This window comes from Trichosurus vulpecula, chromosome 6 (assembly GCF_011100635.1).
Source record: "Trichosurus vulpecula isolate mTriVul1 chromosome 6, mTriVul1.pri, whole genome shotgun sequence".
Taxonomy (NCBI): domain Eukaryota; kingdom Metazoa; phylum Chordata; class Mammalia; order Diprotodontia; family Phalangeridae; genus Trichosurus; species Trichosurus vulpecula.
Genome location: NC_050578.1, coordinates 258958160 through 258983937, shown reverse-complemented (window position 1 = coordinate 258983937; position 25778 = coordinate 258958160). Strand labels below are relative to the sequence as shown.

General features: G+C 47.1%; 2 protein-coding genes across 10 annotated transcripts in view; both read left to right on the top strand.

Annotated features, from left to right (window-relative positions):
* CELF1 (CUGBP Elav-like family member 1) overlaps positions 1-11889 on the top strand; it is a 61844-nt gene extending 49955 nt beyond the window's left edge. For 4 of the 8 annotated variants that reach the window (XM_036764517.1, XM_036764513.1, XM_036764515.1 and 1 more), the window contains exons 10-14: positions 676-786; positions 2281-2466; positions 5270-5413; positions 5636-5802; positions 8993-11889. In XM_036764517.1, the coding sequence (XP_036620412.1) occupies positions 676-786; positions 2281-2466; positions 5270-5413; positions 5636-5763 (569 nt within the window). In that variant the 3' untranslated portion in view covers positions 5764-5802; positions 8993-11889. Of the gene's footprint in view, positions 1-672; positions 787-2280; positions 2467-5269; positions 5414-5635; positions 5803-8992 lie in introns of all 8 variants that reach the window. The other 4 variants (XM_036764516.1, XM_036764512.1, XM_036764514.1 and 1 more) reach the window with 1 other exon arrangement.
* A 6330-nt stretch (positions 11890-18219) lies between these two features.
* On the top strand, positions 18220-24036 carry RAPSN (receptor associated protein of the synapse). Of its 2 annotated transcripts, XM_036764478.1 has the most exons (8): positions 18220-18411; positions 18907-19245; positions 19841-19999; positions 20110-20208; positions 20358-20480; positions 21688-21741; positions 22197-22396; positions 23144-24036. In XM_036764478.1, the coding sequence occupies exons 1-8, from the start codon at positions 18220-18222 to the stop codon at positions 23214-23216; spliced, it is 1239 nt and encodes a 412-aa protein (XP_036620373.1). In that variant the 3' UTR covers positions 23217-24036. The 2 variants fall into 2 exon arrangements, with proteins under 2 accessions (XP_036620373.1, XP_036620374.1); XM_036764479.1 differs by lacking the exons at positions 20358-20480; positions 21688-21741.
* The last annotated feature ends 1742 nt before the right edge of the window (positions 24037-25778 follow it).

The following is a 25778-nucleotide window of genomic DNA, read 5'->3' as shown; positions in this document are numbered from 1 at the left end:
TTAGGAGTGCATTAGTGTGCCTGTCACCCCATATCTTCTTTGATATTTGTCATTTTTTATTTTCGTTATCTTTTCCAGTCCATTTATGAGATGAAACTTTGCAGTTTTAATTTGTTTAATATCCCTTTTTTTGCAGGGGAGAAGGCAGGGCAATTGGGGCTAAGTGACTTGCCCAAGGTCACACAGCTAGTAAGTGTGTCAAGTGTCTGAGGTCAAATTTGAACTCAGGTCCTCCTGATTTCAGGGCCAGTGCTCTACTCACTGCGCCACCTAGCTGCCTCTTAATATCCCATTTTTAAAAGTAGGCTAACAACAAAAGCCTTGGAAACACCAAGGCTTTTCCAACTCGAGATCCCATTTCATTTTGTGCTTCCTCCTTTTTTTTCCTAGCCACTGTAGAAAAGATGACAAAACTGTGTAATTGTGGGGCAGCTAGGTGGCACAGTGAGTTTCACCCGAGTTCCAATTTGGCCTCAGACACTCGACATACGCTCACTGTGTGACTTTGGGCAAGTCACAATTGCCTGGCCTTTCCCCCTTCAGGGAAAAAAGCCCCACTAAAACAAAACACCAAAAAAAAAAAACTACGTAGTTAGACTTCCCTTTACAAATAGAATTCTTTCTTACTGTGGATGGGAGATGGTCTCTGTTTAAGTCTTTAATTTTTAATAGCAGGGTCCTCACCAAGCTCCAGTAGCAGCAACTCTGTTAATCCAATGGCTTCCCTCGGAGCCCTGCAGACATTGGCTGGAGCAACTGCCGGCCTCAATGTCGGCTCCTTAGCAGGTAAGAGACAGACAAGGTCTTCCACATCAGGGGCTGGTTTAAACTTAAGATAAGTTATGAAGTGACTATTAGGGATATGTTTTGCATGACTCTACATGTATAACCCATACTGACTTGTTTGCCTTTTCAATGGGGCGGGGTGGGGCGGGGAGGAAGAGAATTTAAAACTCAAAAAATTTTCTTAAATATTGCATTTGTGTGACATACTTTATATTTGGGGAGAGTTCAATTCAAATATATTACCTAGGCATTCCCAAGTATTTACTGTATGGAAGGGACGTATTTATTGGGAGAAATACAAAAATAATCAAAACATGATATCTATCCTTAAGGAGCTTATAGTCTAGTAAATAGATGAAGCCAAAGAACCACAATAACAAATCTGATCTATGCTATAAGAAATTTGAGGAAGGAAAGACTTTTTATATTTAATTTATTTTCAGTTTTCAACATTCACTTCCATAAGTTTTAAATTTTCTCCACCTCACTCCTCCCTCCCTACCCGAGACAGCATGCAATCCAATATGGGCTCTACACATACATTCTATTAAATATATTTTCACAGTAGTCATGTTGCATAGAAGAATTATAACGAATGGGAGAAACCATGAGAAAGAAAACCAAACGAAAGGGAAAAGAGTCTTCTTTGCTCTGCATTCCGACTCCATATTTCTTTCTTTGGATGTGGGTAGCATTTTCCATCATAAATTCCTTGGAAAGTTTTAGGTCCTTGCATTGCTGAGAAGGGCCAAGTCCATCAAAATCAGTCCTTGCACACTGTGGCTGTTACTGTGTACAATAGTTCTGCTCACTTCACTTAGCATCAGTTCATATAAGTCTTTCCAGGTTTTTCTGACATCTGCCTGCTCATCATTTCTTGTAGCACAATAGTATTCTATTACATTCATATACCACAACTTGTTCGGCCATTCCCCAATTGATGGGCATCCCCTCAGTTTCCAGTTCTTGGCCACCACAAAAAGAGCTGCTACGAATATTTTTGTGCATGTGGGTCCTTTCCCATTTTTATGATCTTTTTGGGATACATCCCTAGAAGCAATATTGCTGGGTCAAAGGGTATGTACATTTTTTAGCCTTTTGGGCATAATTCTAAATTGTTCTCCAGAATGGTTGAATCAGCTCACAGCTCCACCAAGAATGAATTAGTGGGAACTCAAGTTTTAAAAATGAATGTTAAAAATTGCTTTTACTTGTAACTGAGGAAAATAAAATGTTAATTATAAAAAGTCATTAAGGAAATGTCAATAATGCAGAGTAGACATAAAAGTGTGGTGCTGTGCACAAATCTTTCTCCCCACAGAGAGCTGGTGGTTAAATATTTACCTGCATAGTTCTCTTTATACAGGAGTTAGTCCTTCGAGGGGCTGTCCATTTCATAACTTAGCCAGGTTTCAAAGAAGAATGATGAACTCTTTCCTTGGGAAACCAGGGGAGTGCTTTCTCCCCAGTACCGCTGTTGTTTCCTGCATACAGGGATGGCTGCCTTAAATGGTGGCCTGGGCAGTGGTGGTCTTTCTAATGGCACTGGAAGCACGATGGAGGCACTCACACAGGCCTACTCTGGGATCCAGCAGTACGCTGCCGCTGCACTCCCAACACTCTACAACCAGAACCTGTTGACACAACAGAATATCGGTGCTGCAGGAAGTCAGAAGGAAGGTAGGCTTAACTCAAGATTTTAGGGATAATGATGGGGAGTGGGAGTGGGAGGTGAAGAAGAGGAGGCAGAGGACAAAGAATGGCATGGTGTCATCCTTCAGAGGTCTAGGATTTCACTGGCATGGAGTCTCCCTGTCCTGATAGAGGTAGCTGTTCCATACCTCATTTGAGGGATGCTTTCTTGGAAAGATTCATCAGCGGTGGTCACTTTTTTAAAAATGGTTCTCTTTCTCTATAGCTAGACTACTTCTGAGATAATAGACGTATGGTCTGTCACTAAAACTACAGTTGAAGCTCTGGGAGTTTGTACTGAGCTGGCATAGCCTTCAAGAATCTAAAGTTACCTCCATACCACAATGAACTATCTGGGGAGAGGAGGACCAGGATCACTGTGGCCAATGTGCAGCCTTGTCATGGGCTCTTAAACTCTGGGCAGACTAACCAGCCTTCAGGGATGGCAGTGGTTTGCTTGTTTAATATTCTTGATCCTTGAACAAGTCAGAATTTATCTTATTTCTAACATTTTGATCTTTAATGCTGAACCTCCCGAAATTGGCTCATTTCTCTGATGAAGAAACAGATAAAATTTTTTGCGGCCTTGTCTAAAACCAGATGAAGATCTTAGAAGTCCACTCTTATTAGAAGGTTATTTCTGCAGTGTTATTTATGACTGTGTATTCCTTTTAACTGTGTCACCTTGCAGGTTCTCTACTTCAGATTTAAAGTTTTCAATATGAATTCAATTTTTTTAAGAGTAGAGAAACCAGGATGTGATGAGTTAAGAAAAGAGCAAGGGAGTGAATTGGTCTGGTAATATGAAGAAATATTGATGAAGTACAAAAACTGAGCCTTGATATAAGTTTTATTGAGTTTAGGAGGCCCGTCTTAATAATATGCGAGTTGTCACTTAGATATTGCCTATGGGAACAAGGACTTTTTCTAGCATTTAGTGTTCACATTGGATTGTGTTTTTGTAACCCAGTGAGAGTTGGCATTGTTTAAATGTTATAATTACCGAAGATGCAAGCGTGTCGTAAAACAACAGCAGTCAGGGAAGGTACCTGACACTGAATTTGCCGATTTTTCCTGCAGTATAGGCAAGACCCACTTATTAATAAGCAGGCAATGTTCCCAAAATTCATCTGTAAATCAGTTACTTACAACGTGAAGCATGTTTTCTTATGGTAACAATCTAATGTTAGGTCGCCAGGTCAGCTCAGAGGAGATTATAGATTTCTATTTTAACCCATAAGTTTCACTGTTATACTGATAGTACTAGCCCAATTTCTCTGTGCTAGAGTGGTACAGGATGGACTTGAAGGAAGGGTATTTTTCCCCTTTCTTGAGGAAAGAACCAGCCTTGGGCAAAATTGTAAAATAGGCCAAAAAAAATTCTTTCCTTCTCCTTTCTATACCCTTCTCTCCTTTCAGTCAGTCAAATATTTATTAGATGCCTCCAGCATACCATGTGTTGGAGATGTAAATGCAAATATTTAAACATCTGTTAGTATCCTTTGACCTATTTCTTCCTAAGGCTCTCTCCTGCAGATATTTCTTATCCGGTAAGGTTCATGATGGTCCCAAACTCCTATCCTCTTCTGCCCTAATTTACAGTTCCCAATTCAGTGCAGCATCAACTAGGTATCCATGGCTGCTCAAGGATATATATCATGCCAAAATGGATGAATGTCTCTTTGTGATATTGACTCATCTTGTTAATAAACAAAAGCATTAAATATACCAAAATAAGAACCTAATCTCTAGGGACAGTGCATGCTGTCCTCTCCCCTGTTCCCTCCCTACTGGAGTGTCTCACTTGGGTCACTTCTCAGTGTCCGCCCCTCCACCCCCATTGCCCACATGCTTGCATTGCCAGTCCTCCCCTCTTATACTTCTTTCCCTGAATTCATCTGCTCAGTTTGATAGACTCTTTGGGCCCTTAAAGGGCCAGAGGCATTCTGCACAGGCCTCTCTCCAGTTCTTAGGTCACATGTGCATTCGGAAACAATAATGATTTTGCATTTATGTTAACTAATAAATTAAGATATAGTACATAAACTATTGTTAGCTACATATCCCCTCAAAACAACAACAAACTCTTTTTTTCTTAAATGATTAGGAAAGTGGGACTCATTGGAAGGCAAACAGTCTTCCTGTATAATTAGTTGATAGCCCCCTAGGTCTCTGAGTTGTGTAGAATTTCAGGCAGTATGAAACAAGATGTTTTTGTGGGTGAGACCACTCATGCCATCCAGAAATAAGTTCTACATTTGAGTCGGCCTGCATCAGGTATTCTGTGATACTAATCATAGTCTTTCTGCTCCCCTTTTCAAACCCCAAGTTCTTTAAGAAGTTGGAATTTTTTCACAATAACTTACAAGTGGTTGTTTATGTTGGACTATAGAGGTTTTGTAAGTGAAATGGAAGCCTGGGCTGTAGTCCATTGCCCTAGAGAACTGAGTGCTTGTAGTCTGTTGTCTCTTGCCTAAGCAGTCAAGACTGACCTTTTAGGTGACCAACATTCCATTGACTCACCTATTATTGCCTGTCCCTTAGAGATCTATTCAGTGTCTAGTCTAGTTACTTACTCTAGGCAATGTTCAGTGTAGAGTAAGTAATGCGGTGGGAGAGACAACAGAACTAGGAGACAGAGACCCCTTCCTCAGGGAAAGGACAAACCTCAGCTGGTGAACAGATGGTCCAAAGGAGCAGAAGACTCAGTTCGCTACAAGTTCTGCAGACTCTACTTGCTGGGATGTGGAGCTGCCCTGACCTATGTATCTAATCAGTGGGTATTTTGAAGGTCCAGAGGGAGCCAACCTGTTTATCTACCACCTGCCCCAGGAGTTTGGAGATCAGGACCTGCTACAGATGTTCATGCCTTTTGGAAATGTTGTTTCTGCCAAGGTTTTCATCGACAAGCAGACAAACCTGAGCAAGTGTTTTGGTATGTTGGCTTCTCTTTCTGTGGCATTGGAGGTGAGGGACCTGGCCAGGGGTGGCTTTGTGCAGTGAGCCGTCACTGCCCAGGTTCTTGTTGTAGCTTCTAAAGGTACAGACCTTGAAAGAGCCACAGAGTGACATGGACGGGGGTGGGGGGAGGTATTGGGGTCACCACTTGCCCGCCTCCTCTTCACCCCGTCACGATGGTTTGTTATCTTATCCACAGGGTTTGTAAGCTATGACAATCCTGTTTCAGCGCAGGCTGCCATCCAATCAATGAACGGCTTTCAGATTGGCATGAAACGACTGAAAGTGCAGCTCAAACGCTCCAAGAATGACAGCAAGCCCTACTGAGCATTCTCCCCTCTGGGACTGGAGTGAGAGGGTCTTCTGGTAAGTGGGGGAAGGAGCGCCCGCCCTTAGTGATTCGAAGCCCAAAGGCTGCATGTTGGCAGCCCTGGACCCTGACCCCGCCACTCTCGCTGGCACCTCTTGCCCTGAAGACTCGGCTGCTGCCTCCTGTGGGAGTTCAGCTTCGTGCGGAGGACGAGTTTGTGCTTTGTTTGGTTTCCAGTGTTTTACTTTGGAGTTTAGGTGCCATATCGCGGAGATTTTTTTTCTTTATTTAAAGTTTGCTGTGTTTGTAAACAGTGTGTGTTGAGAAGGACCAACACCAGACCGCCTTGGGGTGGGAGGGAAGATGGGAAGAAGCTCCAGAGAGCAAGAACAGATTGCTCTGGGGACAAGCATGGGGAGGCAGGGATGATGGAACTGACCCCAAATGGCCTTTTGGAGCAAAGGTTCCCAGAGCTCCTCCTCTCAGAGGCTGTCTGCAGGATGATTGTTTTCAGCTGCTTAGAGCAAAACAAAACAAAAACAGCTTCAGAGATTCTTGCCATCTATATTTAGGATACCTGTCCTTGGTTTTTTGCCCCTCTTTGCAAAAAGAGCTAGCAAGATTCTGGGAATAAAGCACCTGCTAAATTAGCTAGAAGTATGCACCAGAGAAGCCGACATTATCAGTTAGCAGCTTTCATAGCATTTGGATGTATTGAAGTAGATGCGGATGCCTAGTGCCCTTGCTAGACAGGAGCAGGCTTAACAACAGCCATTCTATGGCCCCTCCTTTGTAACACGCTAAAAAGTGTCCAAGCTTCAGTAAGGAAGGGGCTAGACTAAAGTGGGCCGGCCACCTGATATTTTCATAATTCTGTCCACTGAATTTTTGAAAAAAGAGAATCTTCTTCTGTCTTATCCTAACTATTCACTGAGGCCAATTTCTAGCTGAAAGGGTGGCTGGCCAAAAGCAGCTTATCTAACCTGGCCATAGTAAATCATTGGCTGTAACTGTTTGGTGTCCCCTTCCCAGTGCACCAGAGCAGACAGCTGGTCCCTGCAGCCTGGTGTCCTGCTTCTGACCAGGGCCAGTACTTAGTATTTAAGAAGAATGAGAAGTCTGCATTCACACAGGGTCAGATTTTCCATAGTGTTTCCATGGATGTTGGTGGCAGCCAGACCCAGGTCTTGGACATTTCTGAGGAGCCATTGTGGGTCCTTGCTTAAACCACCAACAGCCCACCTTCATTGGTGGCAGAACGTTTACACACTCTACATAGTATTCATTTCATTTACCTCAATTTTTATCTTGTCCATTTCATGTCCTTTGTGCTGACCCTGTTCAAGTTAGCATCTGAGCTGCCTCTCGCCCCATCTCATTCCTTCCCTGGGCTAACTGAGCAGCCCCAGGTTCTGCCTCTTCTCCACAAAGTTTGATGGTTAGCTGAGCCTGAGAAAGGAAACACTCTTCAGAAAGCATGCCTTGCAGGGGCACATGTGTTACCACTCGGGGTGAATGTTGGCCTGCTCTTGGGACTGCGACCCTGGATTCTTAACCTTCAGAAGTACTAGCCTTGAACCATAGTATCCATTATCAGCAGGAAGTCAGGTGGGGGCCTTCTGTGTTCCATGTTGGCTGTAGAGATGGCTGGTGAGAAGTTAGTCTTGCTGTTTTCCACATAGTGGGTGGATTTGTTCCATTAATGGGCGAATACCTGCTACCTTCTCCAAGTGATGATGTGGGTTTGTGTCCTCTAGGGAAGCACGTATTGTACACCTCTTAGGCTGAACCATGTAAACTTGAATTCTGTGCACTGGGAGAAATGTGTCCTGGTTTTCAGAGGAGAAAACTGTTCCAAAGGCTTCCAGGTTCATGGTGGGATTTTTTTTAATAAAGAAAAAAAATAATAAAAAGAGAAAAAAACATGAGGTTGGGAGGCACTGTTCTGAATCCCTACCTGCTGGAACCGAGAATGTCATTTCTATTTTTATAGAAGTTTTATACAGCTCCAGGGTGGAGAATATTTATTAACTAAATTATATCTCTGGAAAAGGCCAGGATTTTGTAGAATCCAGAATGTGATTGTTTTACACACACACAGGATGCTGTGTACTATTGAAACTACTGACTTTCAGTGGCCCATTTGCAGCCTGACTAGCCCGCCCAAGGGGGAAAGGATTGATGCTGTGACTTGGTAGAGGAGAGACCTGTGCTCCACAGAGCACTACACTTAACACAACTTCCCTCTTTTTCCCTCCTTTGCCACCACCCTGCAAAGCCTTCTTGCCACAAGGGCTCATTTGCCCTTCTCCCCCAGTGTTTCTGGTACCAGCACCCAGCCTCATGGGGCCAGCCTCTTGTGATCTGAGACACCCCAAAGACAGATACAGTCCCCTTTTCAGTGCTGGGAACTGTGTCTGGTCACAAGCCTGTGTTGAGGGGCTCTGCTCCTTTGCAGAGGTAAGACCAGGGTGTGAGGCGGCTAGAGGCTGAGGCCCACAGCTCTCTGAGCTGTACCCTTGGCTCTCCTTTGTCCCCCAGTCAGGCGCAGCGACGCTGCTATTAACCAGCCTGGAGCACAGCTCTCTCCTCAGGCCAGAAATGGGTTTTACAGAAAAGCTGCTCTGTGTTGGCGCGGAAGGGCTCGGCCCAGGGCCAAGCAAGAAGTTGCAGTCAAGTCTTAAGTGGTCCTTTCACTCCCATTGTGTCGTCTGCTGTAATCTCTTTCTCAGTTACATCATGAAGTCAGTTTGTCTTGGAAGCAGCCAGACCTCCAACCTCCCTAAGATTGGGCCAGGCCCAAAGGGAAGCTGAGAGCTTGGATTTCCCAAACAGAGCACTTCAGGAAGAGGGCTCATGAGCATTCCCAGCATCCAGCTGTCAGGGCGCTCCTTGCCAGGACACCTCCAGCTTGTTCTGGGGCTCGAATGACGTTGTCTCAAGGCGGGGCCGGGCTGCAGTGGGTCAGGTAGAGTCTACCGAGAAATGTCAAAGGAAATCCAGGCCTTGGTTTCTGTTTTGCCCCTGGCAGTCTGATGTCTTCTTGGTGTCCTCCGTGTACTTTGACTTTCCCCTGTGTCCATCGTTAGCATGTGCAAAAGTTCCTTGTCACTTGCCTCCCCCAGAAGGCCTCCTTGTTTCAGGGCTGTATACACATTGAGTGTCCCTGTTTTCTCTCTCTTTGTTTGGACGTATTGCTCTGTGTAACTCAGTGGGTCTCCCTCTTTCTGGTTTGTTTTTTTCTAGATTCCTGCCGTTTGTTCATCGTTGTGCCTAAAGCATGTCGATGTGGCGTCAAGTACATCGTCCAAATCCTTGTCTCTTCAGCTTCTCTGATGCTTGAACTCTCACCTTTGACCTTGTGTTGACCTTTGATGCTGATGTGTATTTTTTATTATGTTTGTTTCTTTCTTTGTTTTTCTTTAAATTTTTTTGTGCTGCCAAATTGGTTTTGCTAGAACGACTGCTGAAGGGGAAATATTTAAACTTGCATTTGAATATAAAAAAATCTATTTTTCTAGAACTTCATAAGATAACCACTTGATTTTGTGATTCCAATTCTTTGTAATTGTCTTCAGAGCAGCCCTACTAGCACATGCCGTGTGGTGTTTGTATTTCTGTGAACACACAGCCAGTCCGTTTCTAGGCTTTGTTTTTCTGTGTGCTTAGTTTTAAAGCAAAACTTTGAAGCAAACAATGAAATAAAAGACGTCACTAAACCTTTGAGGCTCCTGAGCACATTTTGCTGATCTAGTTTCTGGGGCTTGAGGAGACAGCATGTATTTTTTTTTTCCTTGAGTTCTTAACTGCAGAAAACACTTGAACTCCTTTTCTGTTTTGATAGCAGGCAGCCTTCTGGCCTCCCTGTACCTTTTCTTTGTCCTCCCCCGTAGTTCTGCACCTCCATCTTTGGTGAACCTTTGGATTCACATTGATGCTGTCCTGTTTCATTAACTCCCCATGCTTGTTTCTACAATCTCCTCAGCAAAATGTGATGCTTTGGTTTTCCTTTCCAACTCAGATAATGCCCAGAAAACCCACGTTTTGCATGTTTCCTGCTGTTTTCTTCACACCTTCGTATATATCACCTTCACCTCTCTGTTTTCTATAGTTTGTGCAAAAACTGACTGATTTAAAGGGTTTCAAAGAAGCTGTTTCAAATTGTTGTGGGGTTGATTTTTTTTTCTGGATTGTTTTTATTTTTGATGTGGCAAATTTCTCCTCGGTTGCCTGTAAGATTGCTTGCCTGTGCTCTTGGACTGTCTCCCGGTTTGGCCTCCAGGCCTGGGAGGGAGCTTCTGGGAGGCTGGTTGCACACTGGTCAGGTAGAAATTTGAGTATATTGGGAGACCTAAGGATATATGGAAAGGGGAGAAGAGATGGGATCTTAGAAGGTGGCTGTGGGTGGGAACACTTACAGCAATGTTACTCTGAAAAATCCCCTCGTACAGAGACCTCCTTAGGAAGTTTGTGCCTTTCATTGACTTCCTGATCCTCTGAGAAATAATGAGCCCCATTAAGCCTCCAAGGAAAGGTTCGATTTCTTGACCCTATTTTGGAAAGAGCCTGTAACCATTCTGGCAATCCAAGTACCAGCTCTTTACCTAGGTGACAAGCACAACACCAGTCTCCCTGCTGTTTACAGACCTCGGGCACTGCCCTGGCTCTTCCTGCACTCCACGTCTCTTCTCCCTCGGAGGAAGAGCCAGCAGCTGTCCTGCCTGCCCTTCATGGGGCTGCTTTCCCCAGTCTCCTGGGATTCATTGGACATCCCACTTCACTAAAAAGTTAAATTGCATAGAAGTGAGGTCTGGTCGTTAGGAAGTGGAAGGGTAAAGAGAAGGATTGAAGAGTGACCAGTTGATGGAAGATAGAATTATAGAAAGGAGGGAGCTTAAGGATGGCACCCAGACATGCCGGAAGCTTCTGGGGGCTAAGGCAGAGGGAGTGTCCTGATTCTCCAGGACTAGGGTGAGAGATACCAAAAGGCCTAGAAGAAAGTATTAGGTGCTGCTAGAAAGGCCTGAAGGAGCAAATCCTGGCAGTATTTCAGTTCTGGGGGTCGGCATCTTGGATAATGCTACCTTGTAGGAAGCATGAAGGGGAGATGTGGGCAGGCAGAAGGGGGTTTGCATGGAAAAAGGCCAGAAGCCCCTGCTCCTCAGGCTGTGAGCACCACAGTCTGACTGCATAGAGAGACTTTGGAGGCAGAAGGCCCGAGTGAGATCCTGCCCCCTCCCCGCCTGTATCCAGAGAATCTGTGTTTTGCCAATCTGTTTTGCTTTTGATTCCAAAAGGAGCTCTGGGGAAACCTGTGGATAAAACTAAAATGCCAAACGTTGGATGTTATTTTCCTTTCCTTTCTTATCCTCTCTTTGATTGTTTTAGTTGTTCTGTGGTGGTTTTAATGGATTTGAGACCCTGGGAACGGCAGCTGCCTTTCTGATTTCCAGCTGCTTTTTGTGAATAATTTAAAAAGAAAAAAAAAAAGAAACTTTCCATTTTGGAGACAAACCTGTGTGAGTTTTTTATTGGTACAAACGTTGTATTTAAACACTAGGGGTTTTGTACAGTTTTTTGCCTTTTCTACTAGAAAACAATGTAAAGTGATTTCACAATGTGAAGAGAAAAAACTTGCCACTATGACCAAACGTACAGTCTGTTCTGCAGCAGCAAAGGGGTTCAATCAACTCGAAGTCGTGATTCAGTTGTAGACATGCTTTCCCCTTGACCTTGTTCAAGCTTTTCCTTTCTTTCCCCTGTTTTGATTTGCAAAAGAAACCGTCTCTTTTGTGTGAAATTGTGTTGTACTCTGTAGAAAATTATGGATTTTACTTTAATCGTTAAAAAAAAAACAAAACAAAAAAAAAAAAGCAGCAGCAGCAAGAAGAGCCCTGGTCGCTTTTCTGGCCTGGTCGCAGAGTTTGTGTAGTGGGTTTAAAGATGAAAAGATTGTTATAAGTTTGGAACAAGCGAGTATGTGTTAAAAAGGAAATTTCCTTCCTTTGTGTGTTTTTCCTTTTGTCCCAATGGGGAACCTAAACCTGTTTTAATTGCACAGACACACGGACAAAAAGTCATTTTGTATCTGCCAAGTGTGGTACCTTCCTTTGTTTATTTGCTATTAAACTGTTTGAGAAGAATTTGTGTCATCTTTGTTTTCTGATGGTGTTGGGTTGGGAAACTCCTGTCTTCTTCCCACTGTCTGCCCTTTTCCATACAGAGGAACATGAGGAGAAGGCAGGGTCTTGGCTCCTGTGGGATGTGAGATAGAACCCTTCCTGTGTGGCGAGCCGCTTGCTGTGTTCCCAAGCCCCACAATATGGGTGGTGGCACAGACCACACATTTGTAGCTCCTCTCAGGCAACTGTCCACACAGCCTCCTCGCCTGTTCTCTTTCCAAGATGAGCACCACACCCTCGTACTTTTTCTCTGGACCTCAGTGAAGCTCACAGACAACCTGCCCCAAGCCCATCCCATACCCCCAGCTGAGATTATTGGGGAGTCTGTAGAGCACACTCCCTGATGTGGGTAAAGTTGACACAAGGTCAGCTGGTAGGATTAGGTCTATCTCAATTATCAAGGTGAAATCGTGCCTATAGCCTTTGTCCTAATGCCACTGCCAGTGTAGAGGTGTGGACCCTGCACATGACCACAGAGGCCAGGCTGGCTCTGGGGGCCTTTCAGCCAGTGCCACTGTTAAAAAAAGTTTTATTTGTAAACTTTTTTTCTAAAACTCTATTTCTAAACTCTATTATTAAACTTATTTTCTAAAACTCTATTTCTAAACTCTATTTCTGACACCCATTCAGCCAATGAACATATTTATTAAGCCCTTTCTGTGGAAAGGGTCCAGTTCCAGGTGCTGGCAGAATACAAAGCCAGAAAGGAAAGGGCCCTGGCCTTGGAAGAGCCAGTATTCTCCTCCTCTGCAATGGGGTATACGCAGGTAAGGCAGCATGATGGGAGATAAGAGCAAAGCACAGCGAGGCCCAGCTCAGATTTCAGTGGAGGGCATGGAATTGGGAGTTCTACCCTATGGGACATTTCTGGAGAGCATTCAGACTTGATTCCCTTTGACATGGCATAGGGACAAGACTCCGATTTGGATTGATGGTACCTATTGTGTGGGGGACAGTCTGATTGAGGTCCAGATCGAGCCCATGCCATTTCTTATGCATCAGAGTGCTGCCACATAGCACAAAAGACAGGAGTTTGGGAACCCAGCTTCTAGTTCTGATTCACCAGCTCTTGCTAGGGTTCTGTTTTCTGCCTACTTCATGGGGCTGCTGTGGATCATATGGAAGAAAGTATGTGAAAAGTCTTTCCGGGGATAGAGGGCATGCCCATGATTCCTACAGCTGGAGAGGCTGAGGCTGGGAGATCACATGAGCTTGGAAGTGCTAAGGTACAATAGGACCGAAATGATTGGGTGACTGTACAAAGTCTGGTATCAGAATGGTGGGCACTTAAGAGCAGGGGGCCACCAGGCTGCCTCAGGATGGGCAGACAGGCCTCGATTGTAAACAGGAAAAGGGCAAAGCTGTTAGGTTCAATAGCAGTGGGTTTGGGCCCTTCACTGGTCTCTGCCCTTTTTGCCTGGGTGAGACAGAAGATCCAGACTCGACAAAAGGTGGGGAGGTAGGGAGGAGGAAGAAAATGGCACCAGAAAGTGATCTATGAATATACAATGAAGTCATTCAGATCCTACTGTGTACCAAAGCAGACACGCTAAGGAAGCCCTTGATCCAACACTGAATCCTTGTGGTACTCACGAACTCAGAGGACACAGGGCATGGGAGACGCAAGCCAGGTCTTCCTGCACATTTTCCTCTTGAGCTTGGCCTTTTCTTTGATTCAGCCTAAAAACTGTCCCAGAAATGAAGCTTTTGGATTTATTGTATGCTGTTTGGCTAGTTGCTGGTAGTTCTCAGACTTCAGATTTCCTCTCTGAACGCCAAATGGACAAAATTAAATTCTCCACACCTAAAATTTGAGGTAGCAGTCATCTTTATAAGGTCCTAAAAAGTGTATATTTTCATTGGTACCATAGGATTTAGAGCTGAAAGAGACACTCTGACATATAGTATTTTAAATTTGCAAATCGCTCCACACATGTTCCCAGTTGAGCCTGACAGGAACCCTTTCTAGTGGGCACTGCCTGTATTTTGTATGTTTTACTGATGAGGAAAGAAGTGGAGAGGTGGTCACTGTCCATGGTCCCAGGACCAAAGGTAGGCCATTCCCATCTCAGTCGTGAGGGTCTAGTCATTTGACGCTCATCCCAGCTAAAATAGGCCTCTGACATGTTGCACAGGTTCACTTTTTAGTCATTCCCTTTACATTGAGAATTCTTTGAGAAATATTGGGCACAGCGAAAAAGTCTTGCTTAAAATGACTGTGAAGGAGAGGGTGGGTCATCACTGTAGTCAAGAAGCCAGACAACCCCTTGGAACTTGAAAAGGGAAGTGGGAGCAAGAAGGGGCAGTGGGGCTCGAGGTGAGACATGCCCACACGTGGTGGAAAAAGAAGTGGGGCCAGGAGAGGAATGCAAGGGAGTGGAGATGGATGGATGGCCTGTGCATGTCTCCTAGAATGGAGATTCTGGGAGGACCTAACTTGTTAAAGGAAGGGACCGGAGGGTTGGAGTGAGAAGACCCTGGGAGCATTCCCTCTCTCACGCTCTAGGTTTATCTGAACCTGCCTAAGTTGACCGTTTCTCAGCCCTCCTCTGTTCACATCAATTGCCCTAGTCTCGCCTAGATCTGTGTTCTGAATGCGCCAATAGAGTCTCTTCAGGATTCACTCCTTTTAAGCCCACCCAGCTGCATTTCTTGTCCACATTCTAGGCATTATCCTGGCTCTTTAGCAGCTTCCCAAATAATTTCCTTTTTGTTTGGTTTTCCTTTGGAGGAAGCTCTGCTGCCTGCCCAGCTTTAAACTGGGGGAGTCATTTCATTCCCCACAGCCATTTTCTTCCCAGTGGCTTCCCTGTTATCAGTACTTACTTTAAGATTGCTGGTGACCTGAAGGCCTGACAGGCTTAGAGTGGCCTCTAGTGAGAGTCAGGAGCTCCTCTCAACTAGAGAGCAAATAAACGGGGAAAGAAAGCTGCTCAGATTACATGGTCATCTGTCCAAAACATCCTACCCTTTTAATTTTTCTGTTGTGTTAAAGTGTGGCACTAATCTTACCACGGCAAGAACCCTTCTTGGCATGGCTTGGCACGTTATTTGGATAGCTATGGCCAGGCAAGATAGAAGGGGAGTCCTTGTGTTTAGCCACAACTGCCAGATTCACCCAGTGGGCTGGTCACTTTTTCAGCCATGTCCTACCCTTTGTGACCCCATTGGGGGTTTTCTTGGCAAAGATACTAGAGTAGCTTGCCATTTCCTTCTCCAGATGAGGAAACTGAGGCAAAAAGGGCTAAGTGACTTGCCCAGAATTACACAGCTAGTGAGTATCTGAGGCTGGATTTGAACTCAGATCTTCCTGACTCCCTGCCCAGCGCTCTATGCCCTACACCACCCAGCTGCCCCAGAAATCCCTTAATCACACTCAGATACTGTATTCCCTGTAGCTGTTTCTTGCTGGTGGCAAATTCTTGCTTTCAGTTTAAAGGAGTTACAGTTAACGTGGTGTAGAAAGCCTGAGGGAGGTTGGCCGGAGTACAGATGCTATCATTTCATACCTGTCCAGCCTTGGGCAGTCCACGAAATGGAGGGGCTAGATAAATATCTGACACTCCCAGTAATAAATACCATAATCTTGGGAGGAACAGCTTCCTACAGAATGTAAAAAATAATCCAGGAGCATCAGAAATGGGCATCGTTCTTCATTCCTCCACTAGTCTATATAGTTCATAATATCTAGCATTTATGTGCTGTTTACCATGTGCTAGACACAGTGCTAAACACTTTATATTTTCTCATTTAATCCTCACAGCCCTGGGAGCTAGGTGCTATTATTACTCCTGTTTCGTGGATGGGGAAACTGAGGCAGACAGATTAAGCCACTTGCCCAAAACCATATAGCTAGTAAGTGGCTGAGGCTGGATTTGAGCTCAGGCCTCCTGACTGCAGGCCAGTGGCCTATCTACTGCACCAGCTACCTGCCTCTAGTTCCACTGAGAAATGGTTTATGAGATGGCAAAGTAATAAATTTCCAATTCCATATGCACGCAAATGGGTATTTCTCGTCCATTCAACAAATGTTTGTCGAACGCCTATGTGTCAGGCTCTGTTCAGTCCTGGCAATACGAAGACAAGGATCTTCTAGCCTCAGCCTTTCTCAGGACTGGTCATTACCAGCCTTTACCACGGTGCTCCTGGATGAAAGAATTTCATAGACTGGCTAACCTTCGTGTAAAGGAGGCCTCTGTAAAGCCCTAATTCTAGGTTGCTGGAAATCGATGAGTGAGTCCATCTTACTCCCATGTCTTTTTTCTTAGTGTCTCACCACCCAGAGCCCCCTGTCCTGTACACGTTTCTGGCCTCTGGTTTGTCATAGGCTAGTAAGGAGGTCACGTCCCTAAAGGTTGGGGCTCTCAGTGACGTCCCGGGATCTGTCTGAGCAGTGCCACCACCCAACAGGCCAACTGGACACCCCCCGTGTGCATCTTTTAAATGGAAGAGCACCGTTATGTTCACAGATGTAGCGACTTCTTTTTTCCCACAACGTACATTAGGCAGTTAGGTGTTGAGTTTGAGACCTGGGGTCAGTGAGATCCCAGTTTGAATCTTACTTCAGACACTGGGAAGTCACTTAACCCTTATCAGCCTATTTCCTCATCTGTAAAATGGGGTTGTGAAGATCAAATAAGTTAACTTGTGGAAAGTGCGTTGCAAAACTTAAAGCACTTCATGAATGCCATCATTATTATCTTTGTGTCTGGAGTTTTTTCAAATTTATCTTTCAATTAAAAAAACAAACATTGAACAGACAAAATAGGTGGTAATTAAATGGAAAATATAGGGCTGGATGCCTCTGCCCTCTATATTTCTCTTGCTCCCTCTCTCTCTTCTCCTCCCCTCTTCCCCTGCCTTCCTCCCCTCTCTCTCCCTCTCTCTGTCCCTTCTGCCCTCCATATTTCCCTTTTCTCCCTTTCCCTCTTCCTCCCTCTCCCCCCACTCCCCTCTGTTTCTCTCTCTTCCTCTCCCCTCCTCCCTCCTTCCCCCCTCTCTCCCTCTCCTCTCTCTCTGTCTTTCCCCCTTCCTCCCTCCCCCCACCCTTTCTCTCTCTCTCTCTCTCTCTCTTTCTTTCCCTTCTGCCCTGTTATTGGAAGGGGTTAGGCTCAGTGACTTCTGCAGGCCCCCCGCAGCTCTAACACTATGATCCTGTGATCTGTGTCCACTGATCCTCCTCCCTAGGACCCTCCTCTGGCTCACACGTCTGCAGGGCCTTTTGCTACAAAATGTGGCTCCTCTGTGCAGGCTCATCCCAGTAAGCAGCAGACAGGGAGCTTTCTTTAGCTGTTCCCCTGTGGGTGGACACCTTGCTTTGTTTTCATTTCTTTTCTACAACAGAAAGTTTCTCTAAGTATTTTTATATACATCAGTCCTTTTCCTTTTCTTGACTGGGCTTTAGAAAACCTTGATTTAATCTATTTTTAGGATCAGGGGATAGTGGAAAGGCCTTAGCAACCATCTAGTCCACTCCCCCTTATTTGACAGATGAGGGAACTGAGACCAGTGCTGGTGACGTGGGTGCCAAAGCTGTCCAGCCGGTGAGGGGCAGAAGCATTATTAAGCCCTGGCCTTTATGACTTCCAAGTCCTGCACTTTCCACTGGGCCCCTTGGCTGTCTGCATAGCCAAGATCTATGTCACCTACCTAAGTTTGACTTCCTTGACTCAGCCCAGCTCTCCTTGGTCCCTCTCCCCGTTCTTGTGACTCAGTGAAGCTTCCCAACTGCCCCTTCTCCCCCGTCTCTAAAGTTCCACTAGACACTGCCCTGTCCCCACTTGTTTTCCCTTCTGCCTCTGAACCTAGGTGAGGGGAAGTGGAGGGAAGGAGGCCTCCTAAGAAGGGGTCAGGGATTCTGGGTCAGGCTTACTGCAGAAAGGCATCTCTGGTCAGCAGGGTCTCACTGGTTGTCAGCATTGAGCATTGACCAAGGCCTCGGAGGAAGCTGCTTCACTGGCAGCAGGGGTGGGGAGGGTGGTGTATGACCTTGGAGCTGACATTCTTGGCTGGCCATGTGGCCTGGACTGGCAGGGACAGCTGCAGGCAGGGTGGGGGCTGGAGGAGCTCCGTTGCTCACCCAGGTTCCCTCTGCTGCCTCTCAGTCCTTTGTTTCGTTAGCTGGGGGGAAGCTGACTCTACCATATCACAGGAGATGTGTGCCTAGGGGGCTTGGGAGTTGAGATTATCTATGGTGCTGGGCTTTGGGCTAGCTGGTTCCACTCTTCACTGAGGGACGGCTACTCTTTCTGATCACTTAGGGGTGGGATTGGGGGCGGGGCATAGCTGGAGATGGGGCAGGACCAGTCAAAACAACAGATTGAGAAGGGCCTTCAGCTCTACCAGTCCAACCAGACAGAGAAGGCCCTGCAGGTGTGGATGAGGATGCTGGAGAAGAGCACGGACCTTGTAGGCAGGTTCCGAGTGCTGGGCTGCTTGGTCACCGCACACTCAGAAATGGGCCGTTACAAGGATATGCTGAAGGTAAGGAGGGTCTTCTTTGAGGCAGGGCAGAGTTGGCACCCCCTCTATCCCCACCACTGGGCTACACGGAAAGCACAATATTCGGAGCGAGCCAAAGCGCTAGCCTTGGGCCCTTGGGCTATGTACCTCTGAGCTCAATTTGGTACGGGTCAGGTTAGTAAATAGGCCTAGGAGTGGTGGGCCTGTGGGAGGAGAGGTGCTGAAATCAAGGAAAATCATGATGTTTCAGGGAGCCCACAGCAGAAGTTTTCCTTTTCTATCTCCCTCCCCTGAAGGAGGTGTGAATTAGAATTGGGGGTGTATCTACTTGATCTCCCCCTTCCTCAGCTTCAAACCAGATCCCTACCCGCCCAGCCTATCTCACCTTGCTTGGCCCTGCCCTCATGGGTCCCTGCTTCCACTGGGTTATATTCCCCTCCTCAGTGGCGCTGGGCCCTGAGCTACCCGGAGGTTGAGCCTGTAGGGTCTCGTCTGAGGGCAGGGTCTATGTGGCAGTTTGCCGTGGTGCAGATCGACACAGCCCGCGAATTAGAAGATGCTGACTGCCTCATGGAGAGTTACCTGAACCTAGCCCGAAGCAATGAAAAGCTGTGTGAATTCCAGAAGACCATCTCCTACTGTAAGACCTGCCTCAACATGCAGGGTACCCGGGTGGGCCACCAACTCAATGGGCAGGTCAGCCTGAGCATGGGCAATGCCTTTCTGGGCCTTAGCCTCTTCCAGAAGGCCCTGGAGAGCTTCGAGAAGGCCCTTCGCTATGCGCACAACAATGACGATAAGATGTTGGAGTGTCGGGTCTGCTGCAGCCTGGGCAACTTCTACTCCCAGGTCAAGGTGTGTGGTGTCCTGACCAGGTCAAGACAGGGGCAGGCTGTGGGGTGGGAGGGCACTCCCCTTAGATGCAGAGTGAATGAGGACTTACTGAAGTGGGCAAAGCAAGGTGAGCCATTCTTCAGGCAGCATGCTTCTAGGTCACAGTCTGGGGCTTGTCCCCGGGGGAAGGCTGCTTACCTGGCAAGGGGCAAATGGAGCTTCCCCTGGGCTAGCTGGTGCTGGACAAGGACTGGATGCATATCATCACCAGCTCAGATTGACTGCTTGACAACAAGGCCTTAGAATCTACACACCTTAAGATGCAAGTTACCCTTTTCAGATAGTCCTCCTTCCTTCAAGGCTGCCCTTCTGTTCATTTTAATTTGGTTTCCCTCCGAAAACAGTGTGGTAGGGAGGGACACAAAGAATGTGATACATCCTGGACCCTACACCTTCTTAGAGATGGTCCCCCTGATCTGGGTTGGGAAGGACAGTGTTAGGCCTAGATGGCCTCTGACTGGCTATTGTAAGGTTCCTCCTCCTACCCTGCCCCTGAAACTTTAGCCAAGCCAGGCCACCCCCATTTATACCCTGTGCCTGCCCTCTCCGGCTCCAGGACTACGAGAAAGCTCTGTTCTTCCCCTGCAAAGCTGCCGAGCTGGTGAATGACTATGGCAAGGGGTGGAGCCTCAAGTACCGCGCCATGAGTCAGTACCACATGGCGGTGGCCTATCGGAAGCTAGGGCACCTGGCTGACTCCATGGAATGCTGTGAGGTGGGACTGGGACCAGGGGAGGGAGGCTGTTTGGTGGGCTTTCCCCCTGCCTCGTCCTTATTGGCCTGGGGATGAGGGGGGATGCTGGATTGAGGGACTTTGCCTCTCAGGAGTCCATGAAGATTGCCCTCCAGCACGGGGACCGGCCTCTCCAGGCTCTCTGTCTCCTCTGTTTTGCTGATATCCACCGGAGCCGCCGAGACTTGGAGGTAAGATAGCTGAGTCCGGAAGGGCCCTCGATGGGGAGGCCAGAATCACTGAGAAGGAAAATGGATCCTAGGGTTTGCTGATGGGGAAGAAGTGGACCTGATCCCAATTATCTCCCTGCTCCCTCCTACCTCCCCACCCCAACCCACAGACAGCCTTCCCCAGGTATGATTCTGCCATGAGTATCATGACGGAGATCGGGAACCGACTGGGGCAGGTGCACGTCCTGCTGGGCTTGGCCAAGTGCTGGGTGACCAAGAAGGAGCCAGAGAAGGTGAGGATTGTCCCCTATTCTCATACCCTCACCTCAGACTCCTCTCTCTCCTCCTCCTAATAGCGCCTGACCAGATATTGGCCCTCCTGTGGCCTAGCCTCAGTGTACCCAGAAAGGCAGTAAGGGGGTCAATCCAGGCTCTTTTCCTTTCAATATTTCCAACATTTTTAGGGGCACATGTGCAAGGTGTTTTTGCTAGACCCTAAGAATGATAAAAGGTGAAGTAAAAGACCCCTATCTCTGCCCACAAGGAGTTTATGTGGTAGTAAGGGTGCACAGAACGTTCCACAAATAAATGATATGCAAGGTAGCGTGGGATGGGAGACAGAAGAGCCATTGTCCAAACTTCCATTCTCTAATGGCCAAAGCAGCGCCCTTTCTGCTCTGCAGTCCTGCCCTCAAGTGGGGGCAAGGAGGAGTGGGATTCATTCGGCTTTGTACAAGTTGGCTTTGATATGGGATTATGGACACACCTCACAGGCAGTTAGGGAGCCAGAGTTCATGGAGTTTGCATCTATCGATAGGTAGGGAGAAGGAGAAGGACAGGTAAGGAGACTGATACACATTGGAGAATCATCCACAGCTAGGTGATACAGGAACTCGGAAGAGTCAGTGAGATCGCTAAGAGAAAGACTGTATGGAGAAAGAAGAGACAAGGGCCCAAAAGAGACTCTGAAGATTCTCATGTTTAAGCAGGATGTTACAGAAAGGTTGGGGACCATGAGGACCAAGAAAAGGCACCAACAATTAAGATGCTGGCGAGAAGAGAGAGCTGTTCGATTTGTATTTCATTTTCTCTGCCAAAGAAAATCACTTTTTGGTTTGAAAAGAAAACAAAAAGCCCGTAGGGAGGAGAGACCTATGGTAAGGAACTAATAGCTGACTTTGGTGATTCTGGGTCCCCCAGCCCAAATAAATTGCCTCCTCAGACGCTGAAGAACTAGGGGGCATCGGTGACCAGTTGGAGCTATCCAAAGGCAGACCATCTAGGCTACGTTACAGTTACTCTCCCCATTCCTGAAAGCCTTCTAACAGAGGAGACAGATGACATCTTGTGGCTGGGGCAGGGGGGTGGGCATTGAGGAGGGATTCTTGAGCAGGTATGAGTTGGAGTTGATGGTTGCAGAAATCCCTTCCCACTCTGAAGTTCTTTGGCCTTTGGCCTGAGTTGGCTGTCTTAAATCTCTTTCTTTGAACCTCTGCTCAGGCTTTAGATGTCATTGAAAAGGCCCAGGATCTGGCTGAGGGACTGGGGAACAAGGTAAGCCTGGCCCCTTCCCTCTGATCTAGAACCCTTCCCACCTCTTTCACAATCAACACCAGCCGGGCCATGAGAAATTGAGTTAGAATAGGGAGCATAACACATTAGCGCTGGCAGTAACTTTGTCCTGTCTCAGCACCCTTAACACTTTAAGATGAGGTGACCATGGTGGGGGGTTGGGGTGGGGAGACGGAGGGTCTCCTTCACTGTCAACCCATTAAACATCAGATCTGTCTAAACCCCTTCCCCGTCTGGTGAGACCCTCTCTTAGTCCCCTAGCTGCTGCTCCTTGTGCAGTGTCATTGGGTAACTACTAAAGGGGGTAGGGGGCACCAGTGGCAGTTTTTATAATCTGTCACCACTGAGGTTGAGGGAAGCTCCTGACTGGCCCCCATATCAATCTGGTGTCCTTTCCTCTACCTGCCCCCATGTGGCCCTCTCCTCTCTGTACCCAGTTAAGTCAACTGAAGCTCCACTGCCTGAGCGAGGGCATCTATCGGAGCAGGGGGCAGCAGCGGGAGCTCCGGGCTCACGTCGTGCGTTTCCATGAGTGTGTAGAGGAGACAGAGCTATACTGTGGGCTCTGTGGGGAGTCCATTGGCGAGAGGAACAACCGGCTGCAGGCCCTGCCTTGCTCCCACTTCTTCCACCTCAGGTAAAGGGTTGGAGGAGGTCGCCCGAGTGGTGCTGGTGGAGCGTCTGCACCTGGCAGCTAGGACCAATAGGGAGCATGGTGCTGCTGGCACCAGACGGGCTCAGGACCAGGGCAAGGGCACGTCTGTCAGGACAGTTCTGCTGAAACATTGTCAGGGAATGCCTTTTCTGGTGCCTGGGCTGGCTGGCACCCACAGCCACGGTGGGGAGTGCCTGAATGCTGATGCCTCCCTCACCTTTGCATCAGTTTGGTTCTTGCTATATTTCTGGACTCCCAGGAGGTTATCATTTGTAGGCCCCCAGGTTCCTTGGGCCTTAGCTCCCACCTTGACCTCTGCATCCATTTTTCTTCACCTGCTGCCCTTCCTGAACACTGACTGAGGTCCTATTCTGTGTAGGGAAGTGGGGGGCTACCAAGGAATAGAGAAACGGTCCCTGCCTTCCAGGAATCTAGACATGTGTAGATCATTATAGACATGATGGCATTCTTAAAAGGGCCGTGTGAAGGGCACAAGCAGTAGCCAAGACAGCATTTCAGAGGGAGAGACGTCACCATGTGACCCCAGAGCACCAAGCTGACCAGACCTTTATGTTCTCCAGGGGAGGATTAAGGTTTATTCTCGATGAGAATGGGCCCCTGGAGATGGGCAGCGGAAGGGTAAGGTCATGAAGAAGTTCAAGGGTGGCAGTGTATGATTGGGGGAGGTGAGCAGCCGGGCCATGAGAAATCCACTTTGCCCCCCTAAAGGTGCCTGCAAAACAACGGGACCCAGAGCTGCCCCAATTGCCGCCGCTCCTCCATGAAGCCAGGCTTTGTGTGATGAGGGCCTGATGCCCTGCTCCACTCCTGGAAGTGGCCTGAGGGAGAACTGCTCTAAGCCAGACTCTGGGTGCACACGGGTCCCTTCCTCCTTCCCTCTTCCTCCCCGTTACTGCCGAGGCCTCACTCATCTGCCTGGCTGTGCTGAAGTCCTGGACCTGCTGAGGATTTCCTTGCCCCGTGGGACCTCACCATCATTCGCCTACTAAGAGCCCTCCTTATGTGAACTTTGCCAAAGCCACGTTGTCATCGGGGTTTTCCCCTTGATTTCCACAGGTTAGCTTTGTTTTGGAAGTGACCCAGAAGAGTCCAGCTTCATCGTCCATCCCCCCTGTCCTCACCCTGTCCTCTAGCATTCCTGGCTGCTGCCTTCCTGGCTGCCATGTTTCTGTCCTTTACTTAACCCCACCTTTGTTCCCGTTCCCCTGTATCACCCCACTTCCAGGTGGCCCTTGGACCCATTCCCATCTAGGGGGAAAGTTAGCATTCTGAAGGCCACATTCCTGTCTGTGGCGGTAGCAGTAACTGGGGTTATCTGCCCCTTTCCTGGCTTGAGGACTGCCTTACACCCCCTGCTGTCATGCTCAACCCTGGGATTGGCTGCCTGACTTCCCCCACTAGAACATCCAACTACTTGGGATTCTTTCTTTGTCAGGCTTGCCTAGCCTTGGGCCAGTGTATCAGGCATCAGGCAAGAAGCAGCCCTTCCTCCCCCATCCCCACTGCTACCCAAATGATTCCAACCAGCCCCTGCTGCTCACCCTCCACTTGTCTGTATTCTGTTCTTTATAGAAAAATAAAAAATAAATCATTTCTATCCAGCTCTGAGTAAATCTAGTGTATCCTTTACAGAAAAATTCAAGTCAGTCATTTCTACCCAGGTCTGACTAAGTCTTAACATCCTATGACTAAGACACGTATTGGGTGGGTTATGAGGAAAGTTATGTATTTTTTTTGAAAGTTATGTATTGATGAGGTTGGTTTGTGAACCTGTCCCAAAGTATTCATTCAACAAACATTAAGCACCTACTGTGTGCAAAGCAATATGCTAGATGTTGAGAAAAATACAAAGTGTGGCTAAAACTTGTCCCTGATTTTGAGAAGTACACACTATAGTAGAGACAACATACTAATTAGAACCTCAAATATTACATAATACAACAAAGATCTCAGTATAGGAAAGTAGTAAGCTTTTATTAAACACCTACTGTGTGCCAGGCACTCCTAGTGTGGAAATGCCTTCTACCAACACAGAAGGCAGTTGGTCTATGACCTAGATGAATCCCAGGAAGTTACCTGAGAGGCACGTAAAGGTGAATTCACTTGCTTGGGCTTGCACAGGTACTGTCAGAGGCAGGTTCTGAAAACCAGCTCTTCCTGACTAAGCCCAGCATTCTCTCTGCTCTATTACCTCTAATACCCATTTTATCTGTACTAATACTTACGTATTGCATACAAAGTTTGCCAGAATAAGAATGCTCTGGGAGGTTCAAGGGGCAAGATTATTATAATAGCCATCTAGCATTTGCGTAGCACTTTAAGGTTTGCAGAATACTTGATAAATATATCTCATTTTGTCCTCTCAACAACCTGGAGAAGTAGCAGCTGTTATTACCTCCATTCACAAGTGGGGATGGGGAAACTGAGGTAGGCAGGTTAAGTGAGCTGCCAAGATCACACAGGTAGGCTGGATGAGACTGGACTTGAACTCAGGTCTTTCTGATGCCAGGTCCAACACTCTATCCACCATGCAACCTAACGGGCTTTCCCTGGACTTATGCCCAGAGGGCAGTCAAGCTGCAGACCCTTTGACCCAGCAATACCACTACTGGGTCTGTTTCCAAAGAGATCATAAAAAGGGAAAAGGACCTGCATGTACAAAAGTATTTCTAGCAGCTCTTTTTGTGGTGGCCAAGGACTGGAAATTGAGGGGATGTCCATCAGTTGGGGAATGGCTGAACAATTGGTGGGATATGAATGAATAGAATGCTGTTGTGCTATAAGAAATGAGGAGCAGGCCGACTTCAGAAAAACCTGGGAAGACTTACATGAACTGATGCAGAGTGAAGTGAGCAGAACCACATCATTGTACACAGTGTATGATGATGATCAACTGGGAATGACTTGGCTCTTCTCAGCAACGATCGAAGATGATTCCAAAAGACTAGTGATGAAAAACGGGTTTCACATCCAGAGAAAGAACTGACGGGAGTCTGAATGCAGGTCAAAGCATACTACCTTCGTGTGTGTGCGCGCGCACGTGTGCATGTGTATGTGCATGTGTGTGTATAGTTTTGCAAACTATAATTTTTTATTGCAAACTGTTTCACAACGTGAGTGATACGGAAATAGCTTGTGCACATTATAACCTATTTCAAAGTGCTTACTGTCTTAGGGAAAGGGGGAGGGGAGGGAAGGAGAGAGAGAACTTGGAACTCAAAATTGTATAAAAAAGATTAGCCCCGGGCAGAAACCTGTTTGCCTGCCCCTTGCGGGGAGCCGCCCAACTTTCCTCAGTGTCGGAATGATAAGGAGAGAGGCCTCAAGAAGAAAGAAGGGGCTC

Coding starts and splice junctions, on each gene's coding strand:
- RAPSN (XM_036764478.1), top strand. CDS start 18,220: ATGGGGCAGGACCAGTCAAAACAACAGATTGAGAAGGGCCTTCAGCTC. Junction 18,412..18,906: donor GTTACAAGGATATGCTGAAG/GTAAGGAGGGTC, acceptor TCTATGTGGCAG/TTTGCCGTGGTGCAGATCGA. Junction 20,209..20,357: donor GGAGCCGCCGAGACTTGGAG/GTAAGATAGCTG, acceptor CCCAACCCACAG/ACAGCCTTCCCCAGGTATGA.